This window comes from Antennarius striatus, chromosome 18, assembly GCF_040054535.1.
Source record: "Antennarius striatus isolate MH-2024 chromosome 18, ASM4005453v1, whole genome shotgun sequence".
NCBI classification, from domain to species: Eukaryota; Metazoa; Chordata; class Actinopteri; order Lophiiformes; family Antennariidae; genus Antennarius; species Antennarius striatus.
Window position 1 is genome coordinate 5,229,197 of NC_090793.1, and position 13,291 is coordinate 5,242,487.

Consider the following 13,291-nt stretch of genomic DNA (forward strand, 5'->3'; position numbering starts at 1 on the left):
TACTACCAGCTGAGGGGCTTTAAACTTTAAACAGACTTTAACACATTTCTGTTCAGCCTGAAAAAATTTGATGACTCACTCACCATAGGTAAGCGCTTGGAGCTCTGGCAAAGCAAATTTGAACCACAGCTTTCATTTACAAGTCATGCTACACAAAACATTTACAAGTCATGCTGGGAATCATAATTTCAAGTATGCACTCTATATAGTATTTATTGTCCATATAGCATACTCCATTTACATGCGACACATCCATAAGAACAAAAAAAAATACGGTAAAAAAATGACACTTTAAGGAGACTATTTAATGGTGGGCCAAATGAAGTTGTCAAAATCTGCACAAAATAAGGGAAAGCTTAGACTGCAGGGTAAAGGACTGTTCATACTATAAATAAATATAATATTGACCACATAATTATCACCATCCCATATTGGGAATTTTTACCAATAAGTTAACTTTTTCCGGTCTTTCTACAAACCACTTGAAACAAATTGAAGCTAAAACAGAATAATGTTTCCTTAAGTATAACCGTTTTAGGTTAACGGACACTATGACACCTTGTAATTTTTACATTTTATATACTTTTGACCTTTACATCCTTCCCAATTATGTCCTTCTGAAACCTCTAGATATAATACATTTCAAACAATATCCATTCCCTTGACAGCACAGAGATTGCTCACTCCTCGGTCCTTCCTCCTTCATGTCCATTGTCTCATTTTCATTGAATGTCCTTTTAGTCCCATTCTGTTGATAGCTTGAGTTGATGCTGATGCAGTTGCCACCTCAGAAATGTTAAGTGATCACTTCAGGTCAATGCCCTGACTCTGGGAATTGTCCTTGGCCTAAAAATGCACAGCATTGTGTTAATGTCATTAAATTGGTATTATAAACTGAACAAATGAAATCATTAATGGGAAACAACAATAAGATAACTGTTAATAATAATAATAATAATAATAATAATCATAATAATCATAATCATAATAATTTCATTATGATTATTATTACAGTAAACCCTTGTTACTCGTGCTTAATGCGTTCCAGGACTGACTGCTAAAAACAGAATTCCGCAATTTAGTGACCAACTATTTATTTTATTATTTACAATAATAAGTTTAAGGATAATATAATCTCCCCTGAGAACTGCCACCTTATCGTGGTGTGGGAGTTTGAGTGCCCAAAAGATCACAGAAGCTATGTTGTCAGTGGCTCTATACTCCTGCTAGAGTCTCCCTTGGTGAACAGGCCCTCGGTGATGGGCCAGACTAAGAGCAGTAACAAAACCCTACAGCAAGAAAAATATCAAAGACCGTGATGTCGCCCGGTATGGCGCAACCGGGGCCCCACCCTGGAGCCAGGCCTGGGGTTGGGGCTTGTGTGCCAGCGCCTGGTGGCCGGGCTCAGCCCGGAGTACGACATGGGCCCAACCTCTGGTGCACTCACCACTCACCAAAGAAACCATCGGGGACAGGTGCATTGTGGAATGGGTGGCAGTCATCAGCGTGGGGCTTGACGACCCAATCCCCAGACAAAGAGTCTAGCTCTAGGGTCATGGAATGTAACCTCGCTTGGGGGAAAAGAGCCAGAGCTTGTGAGGGAGGTTGAAATTTACCAACTAAATATAGTCGGGCTCACCTCCGCCCACATCTTGGGCTTTGGAACCCAAAATCCTGAGAGGGGCTGTACTCTCCACTTTTCTGGTGTTGCCCAAGGTGAGAGGCGGTGGGCTGGTGTGGGCTTGCTTATAGCCCCACTGCTCAGCCGTGGGAGTTCACCCCGGTAAATGAGAGGGTTGGGGACAGGTTGGGGACAGGTGTCTCAAACAGCAGTGCGGAATATCCGGCATTCTTGGAGTCCCTGGGAGGGATACTGTATAGTGCTCAGACTGGGGATTCTATTGTTCTCATTGGGGACTTTAACTCTCATGAGAGCAATGACAGTGAGACCTGGAAAGATTGGGATGAACGGCCTGCCTGATTTGAACACAAGTGATGTTCCGTGATTGGAATTCTGTGCTAGTCGCAGTTTTTCAAAAACCAACACCTTATTCAACCACAGGGATGTCCAGAAGTGCACATGGCACCAGCATACCTTTGGCCGTAGGTCGATGATCGACTTCGCTGTCATATCATCAGACCTACGGCCGCGTGTGTTAGACACTCGGGTGAAGAGAAGGGCAGAGCAGTCAATCGATCACCACGAGCTGAATCCGCTGGCAGAGTCGGGGGCCGGACAGACTCAGCAAGCCCAAAAGTGTTTTGAGAGTCTGTTGGGAACATCTGGCAGAACCTTGTCAGTGAGATCTTCAACTCCCGTCTCCAGGAGAGCTTTTCTCAGATCCCGCAGGGGGCTGGGGACATTGAGTCAGAGTGGACCATGTTCTCCATCTCCATTGTCAAAGCAGCTGCTCTGAGCTGTCATCGCAAGGTCTCTGGTGCCTATCACGGTGGTCACCCCCGAACCCAGTGGTGGACCTCGGAAATAGGAATGCCATCAAACTGAAGAAGGAGTCCTTTTTTTGGAGTCCAATTTTGTTGAATTGTAGGACTCTGGAGGCAGATGACAGGTACAGGTAGGCAGGGTGTACTACAGCTCGAGTAGTTGCGGAGGCAAAGCTTAGGTCTGGGAAGAGTTCGGGGAGGCCATGGAGGAGGACTATCGGTCAGCCTCAAAGAAATTCTGGCAAACCATTCGGTGCCTCGAAAGGGGAAAGCTGTGCAAAGCCACCGCTGTTTACATCAGAGGCGGAAAGCTGCTGACCTTGACAGAGGATATTGTTGGGCGATGGAAAGAATACTTGGAGGATCTCCAAAAATCACGCTGCCATGTACTACCAATAGTGTGCATGTGTGAGCAGGCTGCATTTTTCTTTTGCTCTGAGCAAGTTTTTTTGTGAGTATTATTTTAACATAATTTAATACAATGGATAGTACTACGCTAGTGTACGCCAGGGAGGAGTCAATGTCCATGAGGATTAAAGAAGATCGATCAACAGCAGAGCTCCGACGGAGATATGTGGCTGCCGAGCAAGTCACGTTGAAAGGGCTATGCTAACGGCTAGAGCCACTAGCCGTAGACGAGTTAAGCCCTCTGTCATCACGGGAAACATGAACTCACTGTCGAATAAGTTGGACAAACTGATGGCGCTGTGCATGACTGAACAGCGCTACTGGGAGACCAGCTTCTTTGTGTTCTCCGAGCCGTGGCTGACTGGCAACGTGCCAGACGCTAACTTCAGACTGACCACCTACTGTATGAGTGGACCGGGACACGAACACCACCGGTAACAAGATAGGAGGTGGATTATTTATCTACACTAATGACATGGGACATGTGACAGTGAAATCAATGCTCTGCAACCGTGATCCAGCAGAGAAGCAACTTCCATGGCAGCGCCTCCACAGAGGATTTGTGCCTGTGCCATCAGGGGGTACAATGACTTTCTCGGGGGGGTCAGCACATGGTTGAATGGAGGGGAGGAGATGGGATGTTAGCCTGTGCTGCAGTGTAGTGGGGCCAAGGTGTTGTGATGTATACAGTGATACTGGGATAATGACATGTCTTACAATGTAAGAAGAATGTACCTTACCCACCAGGTGGTCCTCCTGCTTTCTTTCACTTTTACATTTTATTCTATTTTATGCTGTTTATACTTTAGTATATGTCCTGGATCAACACCTCTAAATCTGAGGCCATGGTTGTCAACTGGAAAAGGGTGGTGTGCCCTCTTCAGGTTGGTTGAGAGGCTTTTCCCTCACTTGTTCACGAGTGAGGGAAGGATGGAACGTGAGATTGACAGACGGATCGGTGCAGCTTTTGTTCTGTTGTTGTGAAGAAGGAGCTGAGTCGCAAGACGAAGCTCTCGATTTGCCGGTCAATCTATGTTCCTATTCTTAGCGTAAAGTGGCTGAGGAGTGGCTCCTCCCTACATTTTTTAGCTAAACAAACATTTTCTGTTGACATGAATCTGTTTCATCTGTGTCATCTGTGTCAACATGCTCTCTAGAAAAGTGCCCAAATATATACGCCAGTTCTGGGTCAGACCGGGATGCTCTGCCTGCTGGTGGGAGAACTCTGTGATGGGTATGCTTGGTTTATAATACCAATGCATTGTTTTCATATGTTTGGTATGAAGACTGATATTGTTTTATCATGGAATTTCCACGGTTTCCCTCTAGTATTACAGTATTTTGCGCACTATAAGGTGCACCTAAAAGCCTATTATTTTCCCATAAACCTGCAGTGTGCCTTACAATCCAATGCGCCTAATATATGGATTAATATTCATATTAATATTGGTGAAAAACAAGATCACTGAAAAAAAGCCGGCAGACTGACCAGCAGTCATGCCGTGTTTCCGCCATCAGGAGGCACCCTTACAAGGCACTCTACACCCCTTAACAACAGTAGTAAAGGGTCATCGCCAAAGTTCCGGCTCTCTCTGACCTGCTGTCTGACAGCAGAGCAGCCGGCAGAGAGCACCGGCTGCTCTGCCGGCTGCAGAGCAGCCGGCATGTTTTGCTACGATAACGTAGAAAAACATAGGGAATTTTCAACGAGTCTATTAATAAAGTTTGACTGACTGACTTATCTCAATATTTCCCAACCACTGTGCCGCCAGAAATAACCCACAGCTGGTCAAACTTAATTGGTCTAAAAAATGCCATTGTTGAGTGTCAGTGCTGTAATCTGGAATCTAGTGACGGTCCATTCTATTAGTCTGCTGAAACACACGGAGAAAGTGGCATAAAGATGAATGAAAGACCCTCAAAGCTGAACTTCCAGCCTCTTCTGAAATTTCAAGAGCAGAGTCACTGCTAGACAAAGGTGCCTGGTGTGCTGCATTGATTTGGCACTTTAGAAATAAAATCAAATTTGAGTATGTTTTTGATCATTTTGAACTACAGTATTTTGTAGTACTTTTATCAGTAAATCTCAGCAGCTAAGGAAAAAACCCATGTGTATTGACTTCTTTCTAAGATGGCAAAGTGATCAAGTGATCAGGTTTTCTTGACGAGGCTCAGAATGGCCTCATTGACATAACAAGAGGGACCGTTCACGGTTGAATAAGGGTACTCACAGTCATGAATGCTCTATCTAGTGGACGGATAGTGAAACTACAGCCACTAGGTTTTTTTTTATGTATTTCAATTTTTTTTATTATATGCGCCTTATAGTCCGGTACGTCTTACATATGAAATAAATTATAAAACAAACAATTCATTAAGGGTGCACCTTATAATCCAGTGAGCCTTGTAGTTCAGAAAATACTGTATATATAAGTTAATACTTATAATATTTATAGGGTTTAAGATTGATAGGTTTTGGACAGATAGAAATACATTCATGCAGATTCTGTTTGGGTTCAGATAAATTAAATAGTTATTATTGTTAATTTCCCTGACAGAACCTCCTTAAGGGATTAATAAAGTTGTACTCTACTCTATTAAAATATTTATTAACTAAATAGTTAAAACTAAAGTTAGACTGGGATGTCAAGGCCATACATGCAGGGCAATGTTAAAAAAGCATATTCTCTTATCATATCAAAATTTTTTCCACATCACATGTCATTTCATTTGAAGTTAATCATACCTATGTTTGTCATCAAAGAGTTTATTTGACATATACTGTATTATTTTTACCTTTCAATGCAAATATTGACTGCACATAATCCTATTTCAGCAGTAATTGTTTATTTTACTTTATTTTTGTGTCTGCTTTTTTATTATTATAAATAATGGATCTGCATTTGATCCAACCCTGAGGAGCAGTGGGCCTAATGGCACCCAAGGAGCAAATGAGGATTAAGTATCTTAACCAAGGATGCATCAGGATAACTGGGCCACAACCGCAGCCATCCATTTCTTTTACTGTAAGTGGCTGTTGGTAGGATCCTTTCTGGCAGAGTTCCAGCTGCTTTCCCAGACTTCCTTGGTATACAAACACAGTGTCCAGCTATGGAAAAACTCCACAGTCATCTCATACTGAAAATGTATGGGGAGAATCATGATCCTGAATTAACATACAGTGGCACTAACTTCTCTTACGAGGAAGGCAAAGATTGTTGTAAGAATCTTCATCTTTGTCTTCGTGTTCTTCTACTTATTTGGGTCCAGGTTGGGGGGCCACCAGTCTTAGCAGAAAAGCCAAGACACCCCGCCCCACCCCCCATCCATTTCACCAGCTTTTCTCGAAGGATACCAAGGAGTTCTCAAGCCAGATCACAGTCACAGTCTTTGTAGTCTGTGCTATTTTGGGGGTTTACTCTGAGATGTCGAAAGTCTACTTCAAGTCTCTCTCAGATGTCCACGCACCTCTTCTCATCTCTAAGGCTGAGCCCAGTCATGACCTTGTTCTCTCAGTCAATATCCAAAGCCCAGGACCACAGGTGAGGGTAAGAACATAGATTGACTGGTAAATTTAGAGCTTCAGCGTCCAGCTAAACCCCCTCTAAACAACAAAAAATTGGTTCAGTGCCTGCGTGTACCATCCTGATCCATCTGCATTACATTCCATTTGTTCCTCACTTGTGACAAGATCTTAAGACCTCAATCTACCTTACAGTTGAGAAAAATTGTTTCAAGATACTGTCAGCAACTGAAACCAAACTCTCACTCTGCAAATACAGGGAATGAATCAATTACAAATTCTAACCCTTGTAGCACTACCTAGAGGGTATTTCAAGAGATGCAGTTATAAGCTTCCCCAGAGCCACAAAACACATGTGGATTGGTTTGGCAAATTTCCGTGTACCCTCAGGCACCCTCGCAAGGGTAAAAGCTGGTACAATGTTTCATCACTGAGTCAAATACCACATCGTGGTTCTTCTTGGATTTAGAGTTTGACCAATGTCCAGGACCTCCACTCCAGCACAGAGTACAGGGGAAACTGGTAAGTTGCAACACAGCCCTTTTTGTGAAGAGGAACCACCATCCTAACCAGGGCACTGCTACAGATTTCCACAAAACATTGCAGAGAAGCCAAGACAACCTGGGAATATCCAAAGGGTTTACAGTGGCTCATGTGGTAAAGCAGGTTATTCAGCGATCGAAGGATTGGGGGTTTGAGTCCCATTCCCCCCAGTCATCAATCAATCAATCAATAAGCCAACTTTTACTTGTAAAGCGCTTAATCACATCAGCAGACATTTCAAAGTGCTTTTACAGGCAGATAAACCCTACAAATCCATCCAAAGCATGCATAAGTGACCGTGGTGGGGAAAAACCGAGTCATTAAGGAAGAAACTCCAGGCAGGACCCAGACTCTGCGGGGTGGGCACCTGCCTTGACAACGTCAATAGGGACAAGGTAAGGGAAAGAGAGAGATAGACAGAGTGGCAGATAGGCCAAATGAAGTCGCTGTCTGGAGTTTAGATCCAGCCACTGAAGTGGGAACGTAGTGCCTGGACTTTCAGGTTGCATTCATTGACTCTTAAGTCATCTCTTGTTGGGAAAGACAATGCACCCTCCCGGTGAGGGTACAATGTGGTAGTGGTTGGAAGGTGGTTGAAGGTACATTGGTCTGTATGTGATTGAACGTATCATCAACCCCAGTGTAGTTAGACTGAAGCAACCTCCCTCTCTGAATGTCCTCCCAGCTTTTCATGTTTCCCTTTTCAAGTAATTTTCTTGACTATCTTAAGTAATATTGCTTGACTATCTTAAGATGTCCACATTCCATACAACCACTAACCAACGAAAGCATTAACTCAATGGTGCAATACTTGTTTCCAAAAATTAAAGGGGACATCTAGGGCACCCATACAAGCAAGTTATGAAAATGGATAGACACATAACCACCTGCTATGCACTTGAATACTTACCTGAAATAGTTGCCCTTCCTCTAACCCTATTGAGAAACTCACACGTGGATAGTGATTAAAATGTATCAACACCAGTTACTCAGCATTTAGCATGAGGGAGACTTCTTTACTCCCAATTTTTTGTGTGTCACCTATTGAATTTGTAAATAAACAAATATTATTGAATGTTATATCCCATGTTAACCGCACTGTAAAAAAACAGAATTGGAATACCGGATTTTGGTACTGAATGAAAAAAGTATAAAAGTGATTACTATGTCCAATGCAATTTCCATTTAAATGTTGGGACAGTGATTTTGGCAAAACTATAGAAACCATAGTTAAACTAGGCTTACTACCATTTGCATGATCATTTCTCTGTGGTATACAAGTCCCCGTGTGGGATTTTGCCCCAGCATTTTGATTTTCCGCATGTCAAGTGATCTCCGCAGGTGAAGCATCGAATACAACTTGATATCAAATAGATCAATAATTTGGTTAAATATTTTCTCTAAATTTTTAACTGGATGCAATTACATAAGTAAATATCGTGTGATAAATCAAGGCTAGAATTTCAAAGTTAACGTTAGATCTGGAAATATACTATTATTGGGATAAGTGAAAGACATCACACTTTTTAAAGTATGATTGTCAGGTATTGTCAAGGACAATGTCCTAAGAAAATTGTCCACACATACCCAGCACTTTTGTACGTACAGCAATCCCTCACTAATTTGCGCTTCAAGATGTGCAGCATCCCCACATTGCAGATTTTTAGTAAGTAGGCACATGATACCGTAGGAGTGTGTGCTGCATTCCGGGACTATTCTGTGTATTAAAAAAAAACTTTTCTTTAATATAAAAGTGCTTTAAACAATTTACAAAAGTGTGGGAAACGGTAATACAGATATAAGTTGGTTTAATATCAGTATGGGGAGGGTTCGTAAAGGTTTACGTAAATAATAAAATAAATAGTTTGTCGCTATTTCGCTAAATTTCGTTATTCGCTGGTGGTCCTGGAACGCATTAACTTAACTAAAGTTTTTATAGTTCTGACATTTTTGATATAAACATGTTGTTTATGTTTTGATATTTGTAATTTCAAAGATTACTAATTAGAGCAATAATTTATTCCTTGGAATTCTTAGTCAGTTACATATGTCTTCTTCTTTCGGCTTTTCCTTTCAAGGTTCGCCACAGAGAATCAGTTGCCTCCATCTAACCCTGTCTTCTGCATCCTATTCTCTCACACCAACTACCTTCATGTCCTCTTTCACTACATCCATAAACCTCCTCTTTGGTCTTCCTCTAGGCCTCCTGCCTGGTAGTTCAAAACTCAGCATCCTTCTACCAATATATTCACTATCCCTCCTCTGGACATGTCCAAACCATCTCAGTCTGGCCTCTCTGACTTTATCTCCAAAACCTCTAACATGTGCTCTGATGTACTCATTCCTGATCCTATCCTTCCTGGTCACTCCCAAAGGGAACCTCAGCATCTTCATCTCTGCTACCTCCAGCTCTGTCTCCTGTCTTTTCCTCAGTGACACTGTCTCTACACCAAACAACATCGCTGGTCTCACCACATCTTTCCTTTCATTTTAGGTGAAACTCTTCTATCACACATCACACCTGACACTTTTCTCCACCCATTCCATCATGCCTGTACACGCGTCTTCACCTGTTTTCCGCACTCCCCATTGCTCTGGATTGTTGACCCTAAGTACTTGAAATACTCCACCTTCTTGATCTCTTCTCCCTGTAACCTCACTTGTCCCTCTCAATTCACACGTTTTCTGTCTTACTGCGGCTAACCTTCATTCCTCTGCTTTCCAGGACGAAACTCCACCTCTCTAGCTTCTCCTCCACCTGTTCCCTGCTCTCACTACAGATCATAATGTCATCTGCAAACATAGTCCATGGAGATTCCTGTCTAACCTCGTCTGTCAGCCTGTCCAACACCATTGCAAACAAGCGGCTCAGAGCTGATCCCTGGTGCAGTCCCATCTCCACATTGAACTCCTCTGTCACACCTACAGCACACCTCACCACTGTCTTGCAGTCCTCATACATGTCCTGCACCGCTCTCACATACTTCTCTGCCGCTCCAGACTTCCTCATACAATACAACAGTTCCTCTCTCTGCACCCTGTCATAAGCTTTCTCCAGGTCTACAAAAACACAATGCAGCTCCCTCTGGCCTTCTCCGATCTTCTCTATCAACATCCTCAAAGCAAATACTGCGTCTGTGCTACTCTTCCCATCTCTTCCCAGTCAGTTATATAAAGTATGTACATATAAGAAATATTTTTATTTATTTATTTTATATACTTGAATAATCATTCATTCATTTTCACAACTGCTTCATCTAATGAAGCAGGTCACAGGGAGCTGGAGCCTATCCCAGCAGAATAATCCCTAAAGGGAAATTAGTAGGACACTCTAGTTAGTCAATTACATGCATACATTTTGTACAGGCCCTGTAACACACACAACACACACACACACACACACACACACACACACACACACACACACACACACACACACACACACACACACACACACACACACACACACACACACACACACACACACACACAATGGGTCTATAGGCATGCAGTGGGAGGTAGAGTGGCGAGTAGCTTCTTCCTGGTGTGCCCGAACGAGCAACTTGTAAAGGGGGATGGCACCTTGCTCAAGGGCTCCTCAGCGGTGCTCACTTCTGAGTGTGAGCTGACAACCCACCCTGTCAGCTCACAATCCGAGTGGCTTGGCAGGAGCACCGCCCAGAATTGCACCGCCGATTGCACCGCCGATCTTGTGATCATTGGACAACTTGCTCTATCGCTGAGCTATGCCTTTTTTTTTTTTAAATTATATTTATATATATAGCATTTTTTGTTTTATATTTTATATTATACATTTTTCGAACAAAAGTTAATAAGTTACCCAGTCTGTGTGCTAAATAACATGTATGCACATATGTATGTATGTATAGATAATATATACTGTATGTATAAATCATATGTAGCTTTTGGAGTGGATCCACGTAAAAGGAAGAACTTATGATTTTTACATCTTTAGATTAGGACTCATTCAGAATTTTTCTTGGATTGTGTTATAGCTATGTGCTCTGTTGACTCTCCTTGTAGTCTAAAATTTGTAATTGAAAATTAGAAAGAAGTCTACAGACATGTTTGTTAAATGCTGATTCTAATGTACCATATGTAATACTACAAGCAGAACCTGACCCAATACAATTAAAATAATGTCAAATTGAAATTTTTTGCATTAAGAACTGAGTTGATTCATAAGCACTCATGATCATCCTGTAATTTCAAGTCTGTGGTCTCCAACTTACCCTGAGTGAAGGCCGAGGAGGCCTAATTGGTCTGACAGGCTCTGTTATAGGGTTTGCCTGTGCTCTGTCTGGAGTCTCCAAGTCATCAGCAACATCTGGACAGCTGCTATATCCTCCAGTTCCAAACTCTAAAGCCATGTCACTTTCTAACAACTCATGACTGCTGGGGGCATTAGATATGCTGAATCCCTGGTAAACATGCGCATAGAGAGTGTCAGCGGTAGTTGTGAGTGTTTTTTGGTTTGCGCAGTTACTGGTGTTATGGAGTTGAAGTCCTGTCTGTTCATTGCATGCTACATCAGCGTCTGAACTGCACTCGGTTGGATTGAAATTTATCTTAAGTTCTACTGTACTTTGATTGTTGTTCGATTCGGGGAAATCGTCCTCACTCAAAATTTGTAGTACCTCCTGGTTGCATTGGTTACCTAAATCAAGCAGTCCCTGATTTCCTTTGCTACCGTGATCCAGTTGTTCCTGGTTGATGTGGATGCCTGAATCAAGCTCGTCTTGATTTTCACTTCTAATGAAATGTGAAAGTTCTTGGTTGCTAGGGTTATCTAATTCAAGCACTTCCTGATAATCAGGACAAGGGAAATCCACCTGCTCCCTGTAGCTACAAGGTTCCATCACTTCTTGGTTATCATAGTTACAAGGTTCAAGTATGTCCTGAATGGTATGAATGTCATATGGTTGGACAACCTCCTGGTTTTCATGACAACAGGGATGAAAACCCTCCTGGTTTTGAATGCTATCTAACTCCATGTGGTCAATATTAGACAGTTCCAGCAGTTCTTGGTTTCCTCCAGTAAACAAATTCAGCGACTCCTTGTTATTGTTACCACAAAGATCAAGCATTTCTTTGTTGTCATAGGTATGAGTTTCCAGTGCTTCCTGGTTTTTATAACTACAGTGTCCTATTTGCTTACTGATGTCACTGGTGCAAAGGGGTTTTGCATCTGTATTCTCATTTCCATAGTGGTCCAGTATCTTCTGGTTATCTGCTTCAGGGCTGAGCTTAAAGCCGTAAGGGTCAAAGTCCCGTGACATGCGTGATGAAGAGACGCCAAACTCGTATGGGTCAAAGTACAGTTGGTCTGGCTGAGCATTGGATGGTTCAGCAACAAAACACGGATTATTTTCAGTCACTGTCGGTTCAGCCTTATCTGGGTCTAAGAGGTTGTCAATAGAATGTTCTGGACTGAGTTTAAAGCCATATGGGTCAAAAGAAGACTGACTGATGTAGCTCAGTTCAAGGCTAAGTTGTCTGTTTTGATCCGACTCTGACTGGGTAAAGAGATTTTGGCAATCTAGCGAGGTCTGTGTTGTATCACTGTTCCTGGGTTCCTCTGCAATGTTGTTAACCCATTCTGGCCCTTGAGTGGCAGCAACATTACATGTCAGAGTTTGCACCACATCATTTCTCCAACCTGGTTTCGACATTTGTTGTTTGAGAAGAGGAGCAGTCTGAGCTGAACGATACCTCACACCTAGGAGAAGAACACAGTGAGTGGTGAATGCAAAAAGTATAATATATTGGGGGTATAATATTGAGAAGTATAATATATTGATGTTAAAATTAATTGAAAGCAACAAATTAAATTTTGGTATCATTGCATATGAATCTAATTAAAGACTGTTGAATTTTAACAGACAAAAGACAATTCAAATGGCACATATGAATTCATGTGTCAAAGTGACTGAAATACATTGCAACTTCAAAACTCCACATAAACCTTGTTTCTATGTAGCAGTCTGGTTGTTTTTGCATTTTCATGATCATAAATGACACTCCATTTAACAATGACTATATTTTCTTGACTCTGTTCAAAATATCAGGTAGAAGATATTTTAAACTCAGAATAGAATGCCTTTGATGTCATCATACAGAAGTGTACAATAAAATTTTTGTAAGATTGATAAAGTGTAAGCTATAAGATATGAAGTATAAGCTACAAAAACTAAAAACACAGGTGCAAGAACAAGCAATTATGGAAATAGACTTTCAATGAGCTGTCAAGATTGTACAAATACTGTACAGCAGAGGGCTCAATAGCAGCAATTGCAACAAATACATTGCAGAGTTCCCAACTGGGAAGGACTTCTAATAGTGTATCAACAT

At 42.0% G+C, this 13,291-nt stretch overlaps 1 protein-coding gene across 3 annotated transcripts in view; it reads right to left on the reverse strand.

The window, feature by feature from the left end:
* Positions 1-235: 235 nt before the first annotated feature.
* Positions 236-13,291, reverse strand: part of LOC137612605 (epidermal growth factor receptor substrate 15-like) — a 52,182-nt gene continuing 39,126 nt past the window's right edge. For 2 of the 3 annotated variants that reach the window (XM_068341217.1, XM_068341218.1), the window contains exons 9-10: positions 11,173-12,659; positions 236-846 (exon numbers count right to left, since the gene is read on the reverse strand). In XM_068341217.1, coding sequence (XP_068197318.1) covers positions 805-846; positions 11,173-12,659 — 1,529 coding nt within the window. In that variant the 3' untranslated portion in view covers positions 236-804. The remainder of the gene's footprint in view (positions 847-11,172; positions 12,660-13,291) is intronic. The other variant, XM_068341219.1, reaches the window with a different exon arrangement.